Here is a 22,599-nt window from a genome sequence, read left to right as displayed (position 1 = left end):
GCAAGAAGCATTTGAGAACATCAAGATTTATTTATCTTCGCCACCCGTACTCAAAGCACCTAGGAGAGGAGTACCTTTCAGACTTTATGTGGCTGCTGAAGACAAGGTTATTGGGGCTGTTTTGACTCAAGAAACCGAAGGGAAGGAGTATATCATTACATAACTAAGCCGACGACTTATTGATGTGGAGGCGAGGTATACATTTATTGAGAAGTTGTGTTTGTCTCTTTATTATGCTTGTACCAAATTAAGACATTATCTACTATCTAGTACTTGCATAGTAGTGTGTCAAACCGATGTGATCAAATATATGTTACAAAAACCGATTTTGAGTGGTAGAATCGGCAAGTAGGCTTTTGTTTTGGTTGAATATGATTTGGCTTGTGAACCATTAAAATCTATGAGAGCCCAAATTGTAGCGGATTTTATTATTGAGCATCGGATTAATGACAAGCATGATCTAGAAGTCGGCTATATTACTTGCACACCATGGAAGTTGTACTTTGATGGATCGGTTTGTGATGATGGTCAAGGGATTGGTGTTGTTCTTATTTCTCCGAATGGTGCCGTTTTTGAGTTTTCAAACCGATTGGAAGACGAATGCACAAATAACCAAGTTGAGTATGAAGCGCTTCTATTTGGCTTGGAATTCTTGCAATCCATGTGTGTGAAACATGTTGAAGCCTTTGGAGATTCTCTTCTAGTGGTGCAGCAAATATCCAAGGTATGCCAGTGCTATAATGGTTCTCTAAATGCATATCTTGATAAATACCTCGATATTATTTCCTCCTTCGATGAATTTATTATTAAACATATACCGAGGGAAGAGAATGGAAAGGAAAATACTCTGCCTCAGCAAGCATCTGGCTATAATATTACGAAAAAATATTTCAACATTCGCAAGCCGATGCAAACGAAAGCCGAGTTTCTAGTTCTGGACACACCGGTCCGACCGGTCAGCGAGACCGGTCTGAACGCCCAGACCGGTCTGACCGGTCCAAAGACCGGTCTGACCGATGATGCTGCTGATGGTTTTGGTTCAGCCAAAAAAGATGATTCAATTATCTCGGCCGAAGCCCAGGATTGGAGGGTCCCTCTTATGTCATATTTGAGAGATCCTGGCCATGGTGCGGAGAGAAATATTCGGCGTTTGGCTTTCAAGTATGTTTTAATTGACGATGAGCTTTATCGCCGAACTGCCGAAGATTTGCTTCTCAAGTGTTTAGACTCGGATCAGGCTCGAGTTGCTATGGGTGAGGTTCATGAAGGTATTTGTGGTACTTGTCAATCGGCTCCCAAGATGAAGTGGTTACTCAGAAGTGCCGGTTTCTATTGGCCCACCATGCTATCCGATTGTTTTAGATACTTTAAAGGGTGTGAAGAATGTCAGCGATTTGGTGATTTGCAATTGGTGCCTGTTGCATTGATGCATCCTATTATTAAACCATGGCCGTTCCGAGGTTGGGGGTTGGATTTTATTGGACAAATTAATTCTCCATCTTCAAAGGGGCATTGCTTCGTATTAGTTGCTACAGATTATTTTACTAAGTGGACCGAAGCAGTTCCTTTGAAGAATATGACACATAGGGAGGTAATTGAGTTTATTACTGAGCATATTATTCATAGATTCGGCATTCCACAAACTTTGACAACGGATCAAGGTTCTTCATTTATATCAAAAGAGGTGCGTGCTTTTGCCGAATCTTATAAGATTAAGTTGCTCAATTCATCTCCATACTATGCTCAGGCCAAAGGACAAGCCGAGTCTAATAATAAGATTTTGATCAAACTTGTCAAGAAGAAGATAGAAGAAAATCCTAAGAGGTGGCATGAAGTGTTATCCGAAGCATTGTGGGCTCATCGTATATCTAGATATGGTGCTACTAAGGTTACTCCTTTTGAGCTTGTGTATGGTCAAGAGGCCGTTTTACCCGTTGAGGTAAATCTGGACGCATATAGGTTGGCAAAGCAAAATGACCTCTCCGCTGTTGATTACCATGATTTGATGATGGATAATATTGATGAGGTGACTGACAAGCGTTTGAAGGCTTTGAAGGAGATTGAGAAAGACAAGCTTCGGGTGGCCAGAGCTTAAAACAAAAAGGTAAAACTTAAATTTTTTTAGGTTGGAGATCTGGTTTGGAAGACAATTTTGCCTCTTGGGATGAAAAGCAACAAGTTTGGCAAATGGTCGCCAAGTTGGGAGGGTCCATACAAGATTATCAAATTTATCTCCGGAAATTCGTATATGGTGGAGACGGTGCAAGGTGAACGTCTATCCAGGGCTATCAATGGGAGATACTTGAAGAAATTCTATCCTAGCTTATGGCAAAGTGTGTGAAGACGAAGATGGCCGGTATTGGATATCGCCCTTAGTTTTATTTTTAGACTTGTATGCTCTGTGTAAAATATGTATATCAGGATAGTTCTTGCTTTTGGCTTGTGAAACTCACCAAAAAGCAGGAGGGCATATGTTGACAGCCAAATTTGGCACCTGCTGAGGTTGACCGGTCTGACCGGTCGACCGGTCAGACCGGTCTGGTCTGTACAGTCTGAGTATAATTAGGGTTTTTGTAAAGAGTCCTCATGTAATCCTACTCGTGAAGGGGTACGTCTTCCCCGGCTTATAAATATAAATGCTAAGGCCAATTGAGGTTATTCCCAATCGAATCAATACAAAAATCGCACTACTTTTTATCTCTCAAACTCTAACCTTTTCCAACCCTAGATTGCTTTCTTCCTTCGTCTCGACGGCGTTTGAAGACGTTCTGAGTAGCCTGCCGACCTCAGAGCAACCCTACGATCACGAGCTCCGACGGGGTCTCTCCCGAGCTCGCTGTTCTAGGTCTTCGCGAGTTCCCTGCCTGCACCGGTCAGACCGGTCGGCGAAACCAGTCAGACCAGTCCGCCCAGGGTTTTCGCTGTGTTGATCATTTTGACGATCGTCGCGTGTCCTAGCGCATTCAGGTGTGTTTGGCGTAATTCTGTGTCAACAGATTTTAGGGTCGGGTGTGTACTTGGGATCTTAAGCCGAGCTTCCGATTGCGATAAATTTTTATCGGCTCCCATTCACCCTTTCTCTGGTCGACTTTTCGGTCCCTCATATAGATGAGTGTTTAGAAAAAGAAAAGAAAAAAGAAACTGGAGAGTCTCTGACGCTGTTCACGGCCAACCTACAATGGTGAAGAAAAGACAGCTCTAGGGATCAGAGTCTTTTCTTTTGTATGCGTGGGGATATTAGTCTCAATTATCATTCATTTTATAACACAAATTATACTATCGAGCAACAATAATGTCAGAACTATTTCATTAACAATTAGTATTTTGACTAACTAGACTCGGTACGCAATTGAAAATTGAAGGCGTGATGTGACTGATTTGCTGACTAATCTCTGACATGGAAATGAAATATACATGTGTAGTTAGTGTAGCCTTTAATTTATTGGTTTCAGATAAAGTAGGCCAAATCAGATGCATGTTAGAGGCAACAAACTAATCCCTTAGATTAATTATAAAAAATTAGATCCCTCGATACAAAATGTATAGTGTATCATAGTTGGCCACAATTGACATGTTGTCGGGTATCAATATTAAGCATACCTCAGAGTAAAGGATAAAAGGCCACGTGTCCGGATTAGCTCGGGACATTAGTGTGCCGCATCTATCTTGTCCGACCCTTGAGAGGCGGCATCGTCTCGCCCGACCCCTCGAAGGAGGGTTTCGCCTCGCCTGACCCCCATGAGAGGCTCTGCCTCACGCCGACCCTTGTACGGGAAGTTGGCTGTGCGCCCGACCCCTGAAAGGGGTCCGCAGCACCCCGTGAGGTCCCCACGTATTTCGCCCCTCAGGCCACGCTATGGGAACGACCCGGTCGAGGAGGATGAGGGCAGCGACCACAGGCCTGACGGGACCCGAACTAGTATAATTCTTGTATATTCCTTGTACACCATTCAAGTCAAACGTGCAAAGCACGAGAATCACTAGCCGGTGGTAAAAACACCGACACATGCATACACCCAAAATGACACACATAATTTGAACCGGAGGTAGTGCGTTCAACATAAGATGCTCCGATTCTAGCTGCTGAATGATTGCCTTGACACAAGCCATGCCTGAGGTTGATTAGAAATGCATCTTACCCTGATATTTGCATGCTAAACATTTGCTGTTCCTATGATAGGCCGGGCTTAATTTTTTCAAATAATAGAGAGGGAATCAGCTATGCACATGCACTGAATAATAGTTAAGTACATCATGGGTGGAAGGAAAAAGATGCTTTGGTTTTGAATTTATTAGTCATACGTGGAACCATGACCAGCAGGTAGCAGCCTAGAGAGTCATTTGACTTTTGCCAATTCATCCTAGTATTATTCTTCTTAGAATCCTGGACTGATGGAGACGTATCTGACGCTGATGAAGCTGACTGGTGATGTAACCCGCCCACCTGCACGGGTGTTGACCGATAATGGCATAATGCAACCGCCATTGCGATCAACTCCAAGTGTTGCATTGCAGGTTTGCAGCCTCTTGGTCTGACTTTAATGAAAAAACGACGAATGAAAAAAAGTTTCCCAAAGAAAAAAGGTGAAGACATCTATTTTGTATGGTTCTTATTCCATTGAAACCGTTTTGCTGAGACTTCCTTTCGTTGAAGAAGAAGTCCATGACTTGTTCTAGGTGATCTGAGGTTGAACAAGCTTTGGTACAGAAGTGCAGTGAAGGGTACATACTTGGGAGCTAGGAGAGCTTTGCTTTGATTTTCCAATCAAATAATGCGGTACATGTGGCTGCTCCTTTTAAACATTGAATTCAACCTTTTCGACCGTACCATATCATTTCAGCTGTGACCAATGACTACTACTAGCTCAGTAGCATCGGTCAAGTCCATGTTACCTTCAAGTCATGGCCAACTGCATAGGATGATGGTACGATGGCTAGACATGGAAAAATACGACAAAGTCTGCTTCAGTCAAGTTGCTCAGGTTTTGTTTTTTATTTGATAATATGCATCTGTATTTCTGATTAAGGAAAAGCATACAAATATAAGTACGTATGAACAGGATATAGGGACAGCTGTCCCGACCATTTTGCACTAAGGCCCCTAAGCAAAACGAAAAATACAGAAAAGTTCATGGACTCTATGCTACTCCAACCCTCCAGAGGACATCGTCGCCGACCGCTGGCTTGCCGGCCATCGCCGCCGACGAATCCTGCATAACCTCGGATCATGAGTATCTCCTTCGCACAAAGGCTTTGACACGAGCCGCAGATGATGAAGCCGCTGAAGATCCATCGGCCGGGGGGACGCACCCCGAGCTGCTCTGACCCTAGATCGAGCATCGCCGTCGGCCGCCCGCCGTCGGCCACCGATGGACGCCGAAGAGAAGACGAACTCAACCCACTCACCCTGCAACCACGCACCCAGACTGTCATGCACCTGAGAAGACAAGAGCCACCAAGAACTCACCCGGTAGCTCGGACTCCTGTACAAGATCCGAACTCGTCGGACCGCACCTCAACGTGGTCGTCCACAGCACCGGAGTGACACGCCACCGAGACGGGGATAACCACGGGAGGACCTTATTCCATACTGACGCCGCCGCCGCGGCGACCTCGTCGGAAACCTAACCCTAAACCTAAGGGACCTAGGCCCTACCTCCTCCGCCGGCGAAGGAAACTTAGGTCCTGCACATCTCCCAACAGCCCCGAGGCCATCGGAGACCGGGAGGACCAACATCCCCGCCGGCGAAGGGCACTCCTCTCACACGGCCCATCTTGGGCCAAGCTGTATTGGCTCTATATACGGCTCACTCACTCATTGGGCCATGATCTTGTAAGGTCGTCGTGGTCTGCTCTCAGACCTTTTCACTTGGGTTGTTGGGTTTGTTTTTTGGCCCAGTATGTAACACAAACCCAACCGACGACGATGAGATAGATGACGGATTAAATCCCAGCTAAACCCCCAAACAACCACACCCCCCCCCCCCCCCCCCACACCAAAGCAAAGCAAAACCCTCGTCCATGGATTCCGCGCTCATGGACGGCACCGCGCGCATGCTGGCGCAGCGCGTCTACTCCTCCCTCCCCGCGCCGCCGGTGTCCACCTCGGCGGCCCCCTTCTCCAATTCCAGTAACGCCGCCGCGGCCGCATACGGCGGCGTCGACCGCATCAGCGGCCTGCCCGACGACATCCTCCGCGGCGTCGTGTCCCGCCTCCCCGCCAGTGACGCCGCGCGCACCACCGCGCTCTCCAAGCACTAGGCCGGCATCTGGCGCTCGGTGCCGCTCGTCCTCGTCGACGCCCACGTCCTCCTCGCCCACGCCGCCTCCGCCCGCGTCCCCGCCGCCGTGTCCCGCGCCCTCGCCGCGCACCCGGGCCCCTTCCGCCGCGTCTACCTCACGGCCACCCCCATGGCCGCGCACCGGAGCGAGCTCACGCGCTGCCTCCACCTCCTCGCCGCCAAGGGCGCCCGGGAGCTCGTCCTCGTGAACCGCCCGACCCCGATCCCGGCGCACCTGCAGCTCTCCGGCGCCCTCTTCGCGTGCGCGGCCTCCCTCACGCGCCTCTACCTCGGCTTCTGGACCTTCCCGGGCACCGGCACCGGCACCCTCCCGCCCGCCGCCGTGTTCTTCCCCCGCCTTCGGGAGCTCGGCCTCGGCTCCGTCGCCATCGGCGAACGTGGCCTCGCCTTCCTGCTGGAGAATTGCTGCCCCGTCCTTGAGAAGCTCGTCGTCGTCGGAAGCCACCGGCGGCCTGCGCCCATCCGCATCAGGAGCAGCAGCCTGCGGTGCGTCCAGGTGTGCTCGTCCGCCGTGCCGGAGATCGACGTGGGGCACGCTCCGGCTCTGGAGAGGCTCCTGCTGTGCTGTGGAGTTTGGAGCAGAAGCTGCCTTCTGTTCACCGTGTTGTCGAGGATTAAGATCGGCTACGCGCCGAACCTGCGCTTCTTGGGATTCTTGGTGCCTGGAATGCAAGAACCGGAGATCAATACAGTGCTCCCGAGCGTGCAGGTGCTGGCGATTCAGGTCAAGCTTGGAACCCGCACCAAGGCCACGACGGTGCCTCGTTTCCTCAGATGCTTTCCCAACACTGAGAAGCTCTACGTTCAGGTACTCAAAATTATATATTCAACCCGGCCTGCAGACTTAAGTTTGTATTTGCATTATTACTTGTTATTAGCTAGATCTCCTTTGTGCTCGATCGCTCTGATCTGATTGAGTTATAATAAACAATAATCTACAGTCTGAGAATGATGACACTCAGTTCAGCTGGGATCCTATCAGAGGCAACGGCGTAGTCGACCTCATCCTCAAGTTCTGGGAGGAGGCTGACCCAATCGAATGCGTGCAGCGGCACATCAAGAAGGTGGTTCTCCGAGGGTTCCGGGGGAGGAGAAGCGAGCTCGGCTTCCTCAAGTTCATCGCCGAGCGCGCGCAGGTTCTTGAGAAGATGGCGGTTGAGATTGCCCATGGAGTTTCCCCGTCGGATCAGGTTGGTGCCGAGCTCAAGAATATAATGGCTTGTGCAAAATGGGCCAACGGAAGCTGCACGCTCATGGTTTCTCATCAGAATCCTTTTTGTGAAGGAAAAGGTACGCCTTGTTACCTGCGTGCATTTGACGACGATTCTGATGAGCATCATGTTTTTTTTTTATTGCCATGTGTTCCTCCAGCTGCCTTCTATTTAGTGACTCTAGACCGTTTGGGAAGGCTTCTCCCAAAACAGTTGCACCGGTGAAGTCAACAAAAATAGTTTCACCTGGCTTTAATTTGATCATCAAAAGAAACTTTGCAGTTTATCATGTTGATTTGCTTTATTACTTAAGATTGGGATGTGAACTTGTGCGTTGCTAAATCACAATCTTAGGTCAGGCCAAGTGAACTTGTGTGCTTACTTGTTGCTCAATGTTAAACATTGGTTGTTTTATTAGCAAGTAAATGTGGTGATTGATATATGCCGATCTGAGGAAAAGAAAGGAAATTTCACTTGGGCAAACAATGTAGGCAATGGTCTCTGGAACACATCAAAACTGGCCAAAAACAGCAACAAACAAAGCACATCCATATATGAAACATTTCCGTATTTTTTTTGGGGAGGGGTTGGATTGGCATGTGTGTTCCACTTGCTGCCTTTTATTTGGTGATGACTTTTAAGTGTTGATCGATATTTGAACTGCTAGCGCCACTGTACTTGCACAAGCACAACATATCGTTTTTTTTTTTGCTGCTAGCAACCTACAACCGACATGATTGAATTACTTTCTCTATTTTTATTTACATATCGCGTATTAGATTTGCTAAGTCAAATTTGGCTAACTTTGACTAAATCTATAGAAAAATAGAGCAATACCAATGTTAACCAACCTACGCACTATCAACATATATTTCATAGCGAGTTCAATGAAACAAATTTGGTATTGTAAATGCTATTATTTTTCTATAAATTTGGTCAAAATTGAATATGTTTGACTTAGAACAAATCTAAAACGGCATGCAAAAAAAATAGAGGGAGTAACAAGCTACTCATTTATGCCCGGCGCCCTCTAATAATTAAGCACGTGTGTTCCGACCCACGGGATTCGGGTCGATCATGTCGGTGTCCCTGATGCTTTTTTTTAAAAGGTGTCCCTATTAAGCCAATCTCAATGAGAGAGAGAGGAGTGGGAGTGTCATTAGGGGTGGTAATGGGCCATGGCCCTAATGGCCTCTTCACAGCCCAATAAAGCCCTTGAAATTTTTAGTTCAAAAATACATATGTTTAGAGCCCGGCCCTTTTAGGGCCCGATCCTTAGATTTTCTAGTTCAAAATGTTGGGCCCTTTACCACCCCTAAGTGTCATGAGATATGAAAAGAATGTTATTACCATGATACTCCTCCGACTCGATTATTTAGTTCACAGTCTTGTTAATTGTGTGTTGACACTCTCCACTAAAACGGCGTATAGCAGCCCCGGCCCCAGCACGACTTTTCATCTCCATCACGTCGGCGACGATGGCATGCACCAACACGTAATACTACTCATGGTGATCTCGCCGCGACGACGTACGTCGTCGTACCATATGTCTCCACCTACGCCGGCGACAACGGGACCCACTTCCACCGCGACACCAGCCAGAGCACACAATAGGCAGCATGTATCGCCTTCCGCACATTATCTTCTTCCTCGAGCACACCCCCTAGGCATGCGGCATGCCCCACGGGCCATGCATATGCAGTCGAGCAGCAGCATAACTGTTGACAAATTAATGCAATTATATGCTGGATGCAATAAAAAAAATTATTGATGCTTGTGAGTCAAACTAAAGCACAAGCTTTGGATGGAAAAACCACGTCAGCAAGTGTGTGTCTGCCCGTTTTGTCTGCCATGGAAGGCTATACGGCATGCAAGCCCAGGTTCTGGTGTCGAACACTTGGTCGGCATCCACAAAATACACCAAGCCCTCCTCAAGGTCTCCGTACACATTGGTGGACTTGCTGAATGATCGGCTGAGGAACAGCGCCTCGCCTGATTGAGACAGAGGATCACCACCACCGGCGACGACCGGAACCCATCTGCCGGCGTTCATGTCTGCCTTGAATATCTCGACCTTGCCAGTCAAAAGCAGGTGTCTGCAACTGCCGCCTCACCTTGAGCAGCTCTTGGCCGCCGCACGCCTCCACAAGCCACCTCGTCGTCGTGATGCAGTCCTTGGGTTCATGCGCCACCTCCTCGTCGACGGTCAGCTCCAAGTCTAGAACAAGCGGCCCATCCGCCATGAACTCCTCTTCCTCATTGCCAACAAAACCGACGCCGCCGTCCTCGTCCCTCCAACTCCACGGGTCTTGTTCACCATCAGCTAATGGATGCCTGATCACCCGCTTAAATTTGGAAGCAAGGGGCGTCCTCGGCAAGGTCAAAGGCAACTAGGTCCTCGGCAAGCGTGATTCCGTACAGCTTGTTTTTGAACAAGGCAACATCAATGACGCCAAGGTAGGGAGGCACCCAGGTTCTTCCCTTCCCGGGGAAGCACAGGATGATGGAGCACGTCCTGCTGTTGGTGGTGGCGACGACGAGGCCATCGTCCCCATCATCCGGAGTAGCAGAGTGCATGAGCACCTTGCGGATCTCGAAGGTCTCGGCGACGTCGCCGACGATGGAGTCCAGCTCGGGGAGCGGCACGGTCTCGCCGGAGAAGGGGTTGTGCAGCAGGTAGGCGTGCTTGCGCATGACGTCGGCCCTAGGACGTTGGTAAGTATTGTCGTGGAACTTGTCGTCGTGAGGGGTGCGCCGGAACACGTCGTCGGTGCAATCAAGCGCGAGCCAGGCGTCGGCGGCGGCGCCGAGGCAGGTGACGTTGTCCGGCAGGCCGGGGATCCGGCCGAAGAAGGCGCCGCCGTCGCCGACGGTGCAGAAGGAGCCGTCCGGGAGCACGATCCACGGCAGCCGCTGGCGTGCGGCGGAGCGCCACGCGCGGAAGCGAGCGAGGTCGGCAGGGAACGGGAGGTTGGCGGTGACACGGCCGAGGAGCTCCGGCAGGAGCACAGACCATGGAGCAAAGGACGATGCCGCCGGGATCGCTGCTGCTGACGCCATCGTCAACGTCGATTATAAACTAACAAACTAACTCGATTGCGACGTGCGGTCGTCGGCCGGAAGAAGAACAATTATACAATAGATTCCTCCCTGCCATGCATCCTGTCGGAAAAGGAGTTTGATGCGTGTGCAAGGGCCCCGCTCGATCTTCTGGACTTGGATCTGATGGTGGTTCGGATGTTGATAGGAATTCATCGCCCGAACCGGATCGGATCGGAGCACCTACAACTAATAACTGTAGCTCTCGTCTCGTCTTGTCTCGTCTCGTCTACAGGTGGAACCGAAGCAGATGGGGTTTATAGGAATTCCATGTGCTCTGCATCGTCACAGGCAAGTTGGCAATCCGTCTGCGCGTGCACCATCAATCGGTGCTTGTTTATCTCTCCCAAACTTGACCTAAATATCGTGTAACAACTATCAAACTACTAAAGCATCTGTCAGGTTGTCACTCGTCAGTTACATGGCCTAACCGACTTTGTCCATTCTGCAGACAGACGGACAGACAGGGTCCAACTTAAGATCCAAGCTGGTGGGTTTTGTCCTAATCCACACCGCTCCCAATCATCCAGCTTCCATGACAAGATGAGTGGACTCGTGCCTAATTCTTCATCTTAAAATTTCGTCCAGGGAAAGGATAATTTGCACAATATTGGCAGTATGCATGGCAATCACAGGAGATTCTGTTCTTTACACACCACTCGTAGCTTGTAGCTACCATTAAATATCTTTCACAAATTTCGATCTTTCTTCTTTATCTTTAAAGAAAAAAAATCAAGTTTCAATCTTTCAGTATTGCTATCGTGTAGGAATACGTATACTACATCTAGTAGGGGTACATTATTAGGAGCATGTGCTTTTGGCAAAAAAAAAAAAATACAAGCACACAAAAATTCTAGAAAGAGAGAAGGAAAAAGGGAACAACCTCGGCGATTTCCAACTATTATCCATGTAACATGTACAGTACGTATGACAAGAACATAGATTCTTCTGTATTTATAAAAAAAGAACTTATAGAACTATACACAAGGATGCACATCAAAATATATGTTGGTCGCAAAACTAAAACTGTGATGATCACCATGGCCGGAACAATAATCCAGTCAAGAAGAAATGGAAGCACAAAGAGTGTTTAACAAAACGAACTTATATTGCTAGAGGATTAGGATTAATTAATCTGAGTTTCTTTCTTCACCCAAAAACTGCATTTCTGATGCTGCAGCTCATCATCCTTTGTTGAAGGGGGAAGATGCCGAGGCAGAGGCGGCGCTGTGCTCGTCCCTGTGCACCCTGCTCTTGCCCTTGTGCGCCACGAACATCCTCCTCAGCGCGCGCATCATCACCACCAGCCCCGGCGGCCGCCGCCGCGAGCTCCTCGACGCGCCGAGCACCGCGGCGGCGGCGGCGGCGGCCTGGCGCGGGTCCTTGGCCGCCCTCCTCGCCCTCTCGTCGGCGTCCGGCCCGGCGACGGAGCGGCGGCGCGACACTTCGAGGGGCCCCGGGAACAGGCCGTCGTTCCGGGCGGCCGCGTCGTCGTCGTTGAGGTCCTCCCAGAGGCTGTCCATCCTCTCCTCTTCCTCCTCGTCGTCGTCGCAGAAGCCGCCGCCGCTGAGCGCGGGGGAGCACGCGCCGTTGCGGCGCTGGCGGCCGAGCAGCGCCCTGTCGCGCTCGCGCCACGGCGACGCGGCGCAGTCGGCGGCCGAGAAGCTGCGGCGGATCGGGGAGGAGAGGAGCCAGAGGGGCGGGGAGGAGGACGCGGACGCGGACGCCGAGCAGGGCGGGTGGTGGCGGAGGTCCGCCACGCGGCGCCCGTCCTTGCCGCGCGCGCCACCGGAGAGGAGCGGCGGCGGCGTGGGGAAGGTGAACTCGTCGCTGTCGTCGTCTTCCTCCGGCGGCACGGCCATGGGCATTGGCAAGCGGGCGCTCTGGCTGGCATTGGCAAGCGGGCGGGCGCGCAGCTGGGGATTTTGGGAGGAACCGACGCTGCGCTGGCGGAATGGAATGGAATCTTTCTTGCCTCGCATTTGTGTGTTGATTACGCCTTCTTCTTCCTCGTCCTTGGTGTTGGGTTGCGAGGATTTCTTGGGCTGCGAGCGAGATGGCAGCTCTCTCTGCTCAGGATGGAAATGGGAATGACGGCCGGTCAGCCTGTGATCCCGCGAGCTAACTTATAACTGTAAAATCTGCGCGCTTTTTGGCCGTCAGATCCGCGTCAAACGGTCTGGAATCCTTAAAACAAGGGCCATGTTTCTCTTGCTTTTATTCTTTTAATTAACAAGTGCTTCTCTTGCTTTCATCTCCAGCAGTGAGTTTGTTAACCCCTACTAGCAGTAGTATGGAGTATGCTTTTAATGCCATTTCAAATATAGAAAGTAGAGAATCAGTGGGGGGTAAATTTTAAATTATATGGTACTAACTAAGTAGTAGAATATATGCTTAGTAATGAATTTACAATTAATATACACATTACTATAGTCTATAGGATATATGGAAGAAATTTATTTAATCTGTACTGTAGCTTATATCTGAAGGGTGGAATCTTACAAGCTGTATGCAAGTCTAAGATAAGCACGATCCCGAGAATTAGAAACGTACAACGATCCATGTCAGCTAGCTACAAGAAAAGCTTCATCAGATTTCTACATGTATGGAACGGGTAATGAATGAAGATAGGTAAAAACTAGCCAACTCGGTAAGGAGGTCACGTCAAATTCATCCTTCAGAAATTTAATCAAATAATATCAAAGACTTGTAATATGCTAATATTTTGATGCTTTTCTAGCCTTACATAAACTTGCTACCATGTCACTTGTGACCACCACACCCGCCTAAACCTAAAGGCTAAAAGTAGGGGGGGGGGGATGAAAGGATGAACCTGAGCCTCTATCAAACTACCTTGCTAAGCACAACTAACACGCAGGGGCGTAGCTAGAGGGTGGTCCGCGTGGGCCATGGACCACCTTAGGAATCCAGCCGAAGGCACATAACCTCTGTGTAGCAATTCAAATCGATTGATTCTAAAAAAAGACATTGCTCCTGGTGTTCGTTGCCTCCTTTTGCTATGACAATGTTCTGCATTCAATTTTTTCTCGAGACAACCATGTGGCACTTACTAAAATTCAAGCATGGAGCGTTGGAAACACACCACTGTACCACCCTAAACTGAAATCCTAGCTACGCCACTGCTAACACGAGTCAAGAACAGAGAGTAGAACGGGTGTACGTTAATGTAAATCACCTTTTTTTTCCTCCATTCACTAAATACTCCTACATATCTCAGTGGTTGTTGAAAAGTCCAATTTTTTAACTTTACAAAAAATGAACAGGCACTTATTGTATATTTATTAAAAATTATGAGCCAAGACAGGAAATTAAAGGTTGAAACACTAAGAAGGTTTACACAATTTGTACTTATCTCTGACTCTGATGGTCAGGCTAAAATTTAACACCTGATCATCATTTGGTCGTCCCCCCCCCCCCCCCCCCCCCCCCCACACACACACACACACACGCACGCGCAGAGGGTGGAAGAGAGGAAGAGCAAGACAGCTGGCGCATCTCTGGGTGGTTGTTCACTTGTTCCGGTGTGCGTTGACTCCAGTGGGGGACACTCCATGCAACAAGAAGCTAGCTTAAAGGTACAAAAGAAAAAAGATGGGTCCAACCGTACCAGATTTCAGTTAACCACAATGCGTGCTGGTGGTATAATTGAGATCGTTTGGTAATAGGGCGTCTAGCCATCTCCTCAACAACGTCCACGTGTAAGCATTTTTTAGGTCTTTTCTCGTCTCTTGGACTAGCTAGCTAGAGAGTTGGACTTCTCCTACCATTTCTACCTAATTTTGGACTGATTTGTACCTGTCCAACTGACCAACTTCAAAGTCCTGCTGCGTGCACAGTACTAGCTAGCTATGATTGGAGGAAAGATCATCAGGTGCTGACTTGCTCATTGCAAATAATTTCATCAACTTGCTGCTGCTTATTAGTAGGTGCATATATGCCTACCTTTGATTTGTACACCTAAATTAGCTAGTATGCTCAGAAAATCCACACAGCTATGTGTGTTCATACAGTAGCTTTCATTTAGCTGTAGCCAAGTGAAGAGAAAATATACACTGGTTTCAAATAATAACTTGTTTGACTTTTTTGACCCCCAAGATTGACTATTCATCTTATTCAAAAATTTATGCAAAATATCACTTTTTTGTTGGGTCTTGCTTTATTAATAAAAGTTCTTCAAAAATGACTTAAATTTGACTATGTTTATTTGTATAAATTTTTGAATAAGACTTGTGGTCAAATTTGGGTCAAAAAATCAAGCAAATTATAATTTGAAAAGGAAGAAGTAGCATGCATAATATATCCAGATGGTCAAGTACTCACCAGATCCATGCATGTGAAATATGCTTGACTCGTGAATAATAGTTCGATTTGGCGTGTTATTCATTTACCTTGCAATCAGATTATCAAGAACCTTACACAATCAAAAAAATACCAAGTTTACACATACGTCATATTTAATTTAGGTAGCACACGGCTCCATCTACGTACGTGTACGGTGTTAAGTCATCATATCTTGACGCTTCTCTAAAAGTTGTCAAGCAATGGGGCGTACAGAATCTGTCTCGATCTTCAACCTGCATCTGGCCACGCATGGTGCATGTTCTTATTATTACCAAATTAATCATATATAGTCCTCCCTTTGTCCAAAAAAAGAAATTTGTTTTAACCTTTAAAATTTATCTCATAAACAGTGTTTGTTTAGATTGCAGTAAGATCCATTTAATTAAAGAAGTTTCAAGTATCAAGAAAAATTGTATAGAAAAATATGTAGAACCGATTTCGTAGATTCTATTTGTCTAAGTCCAATGCATATGCATTTATTGATGATTTAGAAAATCAAATAAATAATATGATTTTCAATTATAATTTGTTATAGTAATTAAGAGCAACAAGGTCATTCATTAGGATGAGAGTAATGTGTCCAAAATTTTCTAAAATACAGTTTGTTTGGGTGGAGGGAGTATGCAGTTTTCATTTCCGGAGATGAAATTCAAGCCAGTAATAATAACTAGTATATATTAATTAGGGAAAATTCGATTCATGCCACCACAACTCCGTGAAATTGGGTTTCACATTGAAAATCATGCCACTCAATGGCATGGATTTCAACATGAAATCCAACTTTGTGAAATTGTAGTGGCATGGATCCAACTGACTCTATTAATTAACATATAGCTGCTGGAACTGGAAAAATGGACAGGCATAGCTTTGGGATGGATCAGTAGATTGGAACAGTGGGCCGAGAGATAATGTCTGAGTCTCTGAGAGAGGTAGGCCCGGTAGAGCAATGTCCTAGTTGTAGGCCCATAATGCCTAATGCCTAATTCTGTAGTGACACAAGCCCAATGACTCCCTCTCTCTCTCTCTCTCTCTCTCTGTACCTATAAAAAAAGTGGCTTGTGTGTTGTGCGAGGCATGCAAAACCACTGGTGGCCATCAAACCATTGGCCGACATCGGTTTTGACTCCACAAAAACCAAAAAGGAAAGAAGGAAGGATCTAGGAATGAAGAGTGCTAGTACAATTAATTCGGTGGTGAGATTATTTCTAGCACTAGAATGGAGCATCTCTAACAGATTTCTCATCTCTCATATATTCTATAAGTATATTTTATCTCTCAATCACCGATAATATATTTTACAGTTTTATAGCCGGTGCTTTAGCATATTACTCAGAGGAGGAATTTCATATATTTGAGTAGGAAGGAGGTGTGTTTTGGTAATCATGAAAAATATTTTGATATATTTTGGGAATGAAATTGTTAATCTGGTGGAACACCTCTCATTATCAAAAATATAGTTTATTTTAGTACTGGAAAGGGGGATGAGTTATTAGTTGGAGATGCTCTCCAGCTATTGTCACGAAATAAAGCGTGTTAGGCGAGGCTTTTGGCCTTCCCGTGCCGTGAAAGCAGAGCACGCAGGCAGGCAGGCAGGCAGGAGTGGAGATGACGAGTCACGTGTTGTTCGTGTTGTGATCTGCTGTTGCTGGACGCATGCAACATCTAGCAGGATGCATGTAACAATGGAAGGTCGGTGGTTGGGTGGGTGGCCGCGGCCAAATCATCATCCTGAATCAATCAGTCATCATCAGTTTCCTGAATGCAGCAAACAATACAATGCAACGGCAGCAGCGACGACGCGGTCTCCTGCACGTCATCCATCCATTCCTAGCTTCGTTATTCCTTAACGCATTCCACAACCCTCCCTCCTTCCCTCCATGAATCGATCTCCATCCCATCCATGGGGGTCGGTCGTTGACTACAAGTACACGCCTCCTCCTCCTCCTCCTCTGCAGCCACCCATTGCTTAGCTTCGATTCATCGTCAGATCGATGGAGCCAGTCCCTTCCACGCCTACTGCTAGCTACTGCGTTGATTAATTTTCGATCCATATATACCAACCGCACACCCAGTTTCTTTAGTTGATCCAAAGATCAATCGATCAAGCCACCCGGCTCGATCATACCGACCATGGCCGCTTCTTCTTCCTCCTCGTCGGTCAGGCAGAGGCAACCCACGGCGGCCTCCACCGCCGCTCAGCAGCCGCAGCTCCTTCTCCAAGAAGAGCAGGAGCAGCAAGAACCCCCGCCGCCGCCGCCGCCGCCGCAGCGGTCGGCCTTGTCCCGGGCGCTGACCTCGACGGCGAACCTCGCCAACCTTCTCCCCACGGGCACGCTCCTGGCCTTCAACCTGCTGGCCCCGACCTTCACCAACCACGGCGCCTGCGACGCCACCACGGCGCTCCTCACGCGGGGGCTCCTCGCCGTCCTCGCCCTCTCCTGCGCCCTCGCCTCCTTCACCGACTCCCTCAGGGGCCCCGACGGCCGCGTCTACTACGGCGTCGCCACGCTCAGGGGCCTCTGGCTCGTCGACTACCCGCCCGGCGCGCCGCCGCCGGGAGACACCGCCAGGTACAGGCTCGCCCTCGTCGACTTCCTGCACGCCGCGCTCTCCGTCGCCGTCTTCGGGGTCGTCGCCGCCAGGGACAAGAACGTCGTCCGGTGCTTCTACCCGGCGCCGCCCAGGGAGACGGAGGAGGTGCTCGACATCCTGCCGCTCGGCGTCGGCGTGCTCTGCAGCCTGCTCTTCGTCGCGTTCCCGACCAGAAGACACGGCATCGGGTACCCCGTCACCAGCGGCAATTAAACAAACTCAATCTGTTGTTTATGCGTTCATTCGTTCATCATTACCACTCTCAAATTATTGAGCTAGCTCTGCTTCATGATTATTGGGATGGATGGATGGATTGATTGATTCTCTGTTTGATGCATGAATCTATTATTGTCCTGTTTTGCTTCCAAGTGTTTTCCTCTCATATATAGACGTGGTACCATCAACCAAACGAAAAGGCCACGCCATTCAATATAACTGGCCTTTCTAATTAATTAGATGAAAATGCACTCTTTTGGGGGATTAGTTTTGGGATGAGCACAAGCTTCTCCTTCCGGTGCACCGTGACCCCAAACTTCTCGGCCACGTCAATGCCGTCCTTCTCCTTCTTCCCGCCCGGCACCTCCCAGTCGAAATGGTACAAGAGGTTCACCAGCATGATCTCAAGCGAGGCGATCCCAAAGTTGAGCCTGGGGCAAATCCTTCATCCTGACCCGAACGTTATGTAGCTGAAATCTTGGCCCCTGTAATCCACCGCCGCGGCATGGCCACCGGCGAGGAACCTTTCCAGCTTGAACTCCTCCGGGTCCTTCCAAAACCTCGGGTCCCTGCCGATGGCCCACGCGTTGATCATGACCGTGGTTCCGGCGGGGATCATGTACCCCTCGACCTTGCAGTCGGCCGTGCTGAGGTGCGGGAGGAACAGTGGACCCGGTGGATGCAGCCGGAGGGTCTCCTTGATCACCACCTTGTACATATTATTATTGGTAGTATATGTGGCTATATGTGATTGGTTTCACTTGTACATATTATTTTACTTTCGACGCACGTGAAGAAAATACTAATGCTACTGAACAAGCTCGTCAGAAAAGGCGTCAAACAAAATACGCCAGTTTTTGGGAGGAGAAGGAAAGGGGGCGTGCAATGGCGAGAGAGAATTATAAATGTCGGAAACGTAAAACACCAAATTTAGATTGACATTTTAAATATAATCGTGTGAAATTAGATGCATAATTTAATTATAAAAATGGATGCAGAGCGTGAACATTATAATCGTGTGAATTTGGATACATAATTTTTGAAAATTAACATCTTTATTATGGATGAATAATATATAATATAATGTGTAGATAAAAATAATTATAATTATATATATATATATAGACACACACACTATAAGGATCCATGGCAATTGAAACAATCCTCACCAAGATTAGCTCACATATCCACCTCACAAACCATCACTTTAAGGCCCACATGTAAGCACAGAATGTTTGACAGGGAACCAGGCAGGCCGAAAAGGATGCCTCCCACGAGGGCGCCCCCCTTCCCCATCGTTTTTTTCACCGCGCCTCCTCGCACCCGCCTCCTGTACCCGCATCCTCATTAGTCGCCTAGCAAATCAGCGTGAATCATGCGCCGTGGGACGCCCCGTCAATCACGCGCTGCTCCCCTCCTTTCCCCTCCACGAAGCCGCTCCTCTCTCTCCTTCCACTTCGTACGAAACGACCTATAGTGACGTGTACAAAAGTGACCTGCCGTTGTTGCCCATCACCCCACAAGTAGAGGTGACGGGTTTTATCTCCGCGCGTCACCCTCGGACCAGTTTGGGCCTCGCGAGCCCTCGGTAGAAACGTGGAACGTCACCTTTGAGATAGGATAGGTGACGGGTCTTAACAACGCTCGTCACCTAGACTGGAGGTGACGGTCCATATTCTTTGACCGTCACCTAGATTACATTCAATGGTGATGGGCCATGACTGAAGCTGCGAAGGTGACGGTCCACATTGTTTGGCCGTCACCTAGATTATATCCAATGGTGACGGGCCATGACTGAAACTGCGAAGGTGACGGCGTTTACTTAGCCCGTCACCGCGTCTTGTGATGCGCTTAACCTATGCTACTTGAAAGGTGACGCATTATGCTCATAATTCATCACTTATGTGTATGCATCATCTTACTAGTAGCCACGAACTTAGCCATTTTTTGTTGGACACGTCGCCGCAGTTTTAACAATACGATGAAAATTGTGAGGTAACAATGCTGAGAATAGCGCGAGATATTAGAAAAGCTTGGAAATTGCGAGATTGTTGCGAGATAACAAGCAACTAGAAGTTCATAATATATATATATATATATATATATATATATATATATATATATATATAAAGGGAGCTACATACAAACTACGATATACTTAGTTTATGGCAGCCCCCTCTTAGCTTCCACCACTATAAAGATGGCATAGACGTATCCGGCGACGCTCGGCACGATTGGTGCGTTCACCGAACTTCTCCCAAGACGGTGGAGGGTCTCGTTCAACGAGTTGAACGAGTCCCTCAGGACGCCGGTTGCCCAGGTGTCGCCTGAGCCATAGGGGTTGGGGTTGAAGACGTCCTCCACTGGCGCAGGGGCCAGAGCCGGAGCCGGAGCTGGAGTAGGGGCCGGCACAGGGGCCGGAGTCGGAGCTGGGGCCGGAGCAGGGGCCGGCGCCAGAGGTGACAGAGGACGAAGGCGACGGCAACGAGGGGAGGAGGGGGAGGAAGACAGTGACGAGGACGACGAGGACGACGAGTCCGCCGCTTGAACGAAGCGGCGGCGGCGGCGGCGGGAGTGGCGGGAGGGAGAGCCACCCGACATCTTGGTGTGTGGCGGTGGCTGCGTACGCGAGAGCAGTTGTGTGATCTGAGGCGCGCGAGAGCAACCGTGGCGAGTGGAGAAGAAGAAGAGGCCGGGAGGCAGTATTTATAGGGCCGGCGGAATGCGAAAGGGACAGCGGAATTCGAACGAGCGCGCGGCTGTGGAGAGGGCAATGGGCGGCGGTTGAGATTCTCGAGAGAAAAAGATAGGTGATGGGCAGTATGTGGAGCCCGTCACCTGTAACTATTTGAAGGTGACGTGGGCAACGGGCGGCAGTTGCGATTCCCAAGAGAGAAGATAGGTGATGGGTGGTATGTGGAGCCCGTCACTTGTAATGATTTTAAGTTGACATGAGCGCTTTATCATAAGTGACGGACTACTATGACGTCCGTCACCTGTAAACATTGCCCGTCACCTGGAACCATTTCAAGGTGACGTGAGCTCTTTATCATAAGTGACGGACTACAATGACGTCCGTCACCTTTTGATCTTAACCTAATATTTGCCCGTCACCTGTTGATCTTAACCTATTATTTGCCTTTGATCAGCCGCCGCTCGGGCAGCCAGCCGCCGCTCGTTGCGGCGTAGAGGTGGCGGGAGGCGGCGATGTTTGGCGGCGACGCATTTGGGCGATTTGGGGGTTGTGCAAGGTTAGTGCACCAAATTATCTCAATTGATCTCCCCATTCCATCCTCCTTGATCACCTCGTCCTCGATGTTCAATTAACTGTTAAAAAATCTTGTGTTTTGCAAGTAGATGGAGGATAGAAGTTGGATGAGCCTTTCTAGCCATTGTTGTCCGCAGTACTTGAGGGGGTTGAAGTCTTTCATACAGATTGCCAGGGCCGACATGGAAGCTGAAACGATCCGACCCGGGGTAACGGCTAAGATCTACTCTGCACGTTGAGTAAATCACACCTGCTAAATAACTCTCTTGCGCTTTCATCCTCGCTTCGCGCAAAAGGTTGCAACCGGAGTTATTCAACTACCCTGGGCCTGGTATTTAAGCTGGTCTGGACTCAACTCCACTTCCAGTATGGGACTAAATTCGCGCCACTACAGTAGCCGCTACAGTAGCTACGAATTTGGCTCGGCCCACTCCCGTGGGCTGTTACAGAAGCGAGGTCTGAAACAACAATGTATTGTTCGTGCCTCGATTGCGGAAATGATAAGAAATACTCTGATTTTGAACTGGTTTATGCGCATTTGATCGTTCATGGATCTGTACCAAATTACACTTGTTGGAATAAGCACGGAGAGGAAGGGCCTATGGAAAGGGCAGAATGGGTCGCCGATACCCAAGAAGTAGGGTGTTGACGCAAAAATCAACACACTGGAATCCGAGGGCAAGTGTTCGCCAAGCTCCGGAAAGTCAACCAAGCGTGCCAGTCAATTTGACCTAGAATTGACAAGGGAGAGAATAAAGTCAAATTCGAGAGCGTATCGGCTGGGATTCCGAATGTCTCTCACACAGGCATATCGGCAAGCTCTGCCGATACAATAGGCGACAAAAAGATATTAAATGCGAGCGTGTAATAAACGAGCGCGTCGGTGGGATCAGCCGATGCACTAAACGACAAAACCGGCTTGAGAGAGCCGATTGCATGTATATAACAAAATCTAAGCTACGAATGTGCAACTTAGATGATGTAAACTAAAAATAAATCTAAACCGGCTCTTGAAATAACAAAAGTTTTACTGCAAAACCTAAAGCTGATCTAATATATTTTTAGCGAGTAGATCTGATGATGGCCAAAAAGCATAGGAAAACCTACAAATCTAGCCGATATCGATAATTTGTAAATAAATCTAGACGAGACGGCAACGATACACCAGGAAGTCAAAGCCTAGATAAACTCGATAACATTTGAATAGATTTGAACGAAGCCACAGCGATGCGCCCGGTAGCTAAAGCTCAAATATACTCGGTAAAACGAAGACTCACCAGCAAATCAAGTCGCTCGAATCTGAGGCATCCTTGATCAACTTGAAAGAACTCGTCGAAAAAGAAAAGAAAAGGCGAAGTCGCCGAAAAAGTACAAAGAAATTGTAAATTATTATTGTATTGGATGTGTATCAAGTTTCTCCGGTCCTTTACAACTGGTATATATAGCCTAGCGTTATCAAGTCCTAGCCGATTACGACAAACATTACTTGACTAAAAAGAAGACTCTCTAAAGATAAACTACTTTAAATATTGCAACCGAATCATTAAGA

At 48.3% G+C, this 22,599-nt stretch overlaps 2 protein-coding genes and 1 pseudogene across 2 annotated transcripts; 2 read left to right on the top strand and 1 right to left on the bottom strand.

Annotated features, from left to right (window-relative positions):
- Nucleotides 1-6,021: 6,021 nt before the first annotated feature.
- On the top strand, nucleotides 6,022-7,951 carry LOC120639287 (annotated as a pseudogene).
- Nucleotides 7,952-11,476: 3,525 nt separating this feature from the next.
- On the bottom strand, nucleotides 11,477-12,695 carry LOC120713837. Its single transcript, XM_039999821.1, has one exon. The coding sequence runs from the start codon at nucleotides 12,592-12,594 to the stop codon at nucleotides 11,797-11,799; it is 798 nt and encodes a 265-aa protein (XP_039855755.1). The 5' UTR covers nucleotides 12,595-12,695; the 3' UTR covers nucleotides 11,477-11,796.
- Nucleotides 12,696-16,677: 3,982 nt separating this feature from the next.
- LOC120711108 (protein DMP3-like) lies at nucleotides 16,678-17,934 on the top strand. Its single transcript, XM_039996522.1, has one exon. The coding sequence runs from the start codon at nucleotides 17,105-17,107 to the stop codon at nucleotides 17,777-17,779; it is 675 nt and encodes a 224-aa protein (XP_039852456.1). The 5' UTR covers nucleotides 16,678-17,104; the 3' UTR covers nucleotides 17,780-17,934.
- The last annotated feature ends 4,665 nt before the right edge of the window (nucleotides 17,935-22,599 follow it).

Source organism: Panicum virgatum, chromosome 6K (assembly GCF_016808335.1).
Source record: "Panicum virgatum strain AP13 chromosome 6K, P.virgatum_v5, whole genome shotgun sequence".
NCBI lineage: Eukaryota > Viridiplantae > Streptophyta > Magnoliopsida > Poales > Poaceae > Panicum > Panicum virgatum.
The sequence above is the reverse complement of the archived record's forward strand: the minus strand, read 5'-3'. Positions and strand labels throughout refer to the sequence as shown.

Bases quoted from the DNA above. Each gene is read 5' to 3' on its own strand.
- LOC120711108 (XM_039996522.1), top strand. From the start codon at position 17,105: ATGGCCGCTTCTTCTTCCTCCTCGTCGGTCAGGCAGAGGCAACCCACG.
- LOC120713837 (XM_039999821.1), bottom strand. From the start codon at position 12,594: ATGCGAGGCAAGAAAGATTCCATTCCATTCCGCCAGCGCAGCGTCGGT.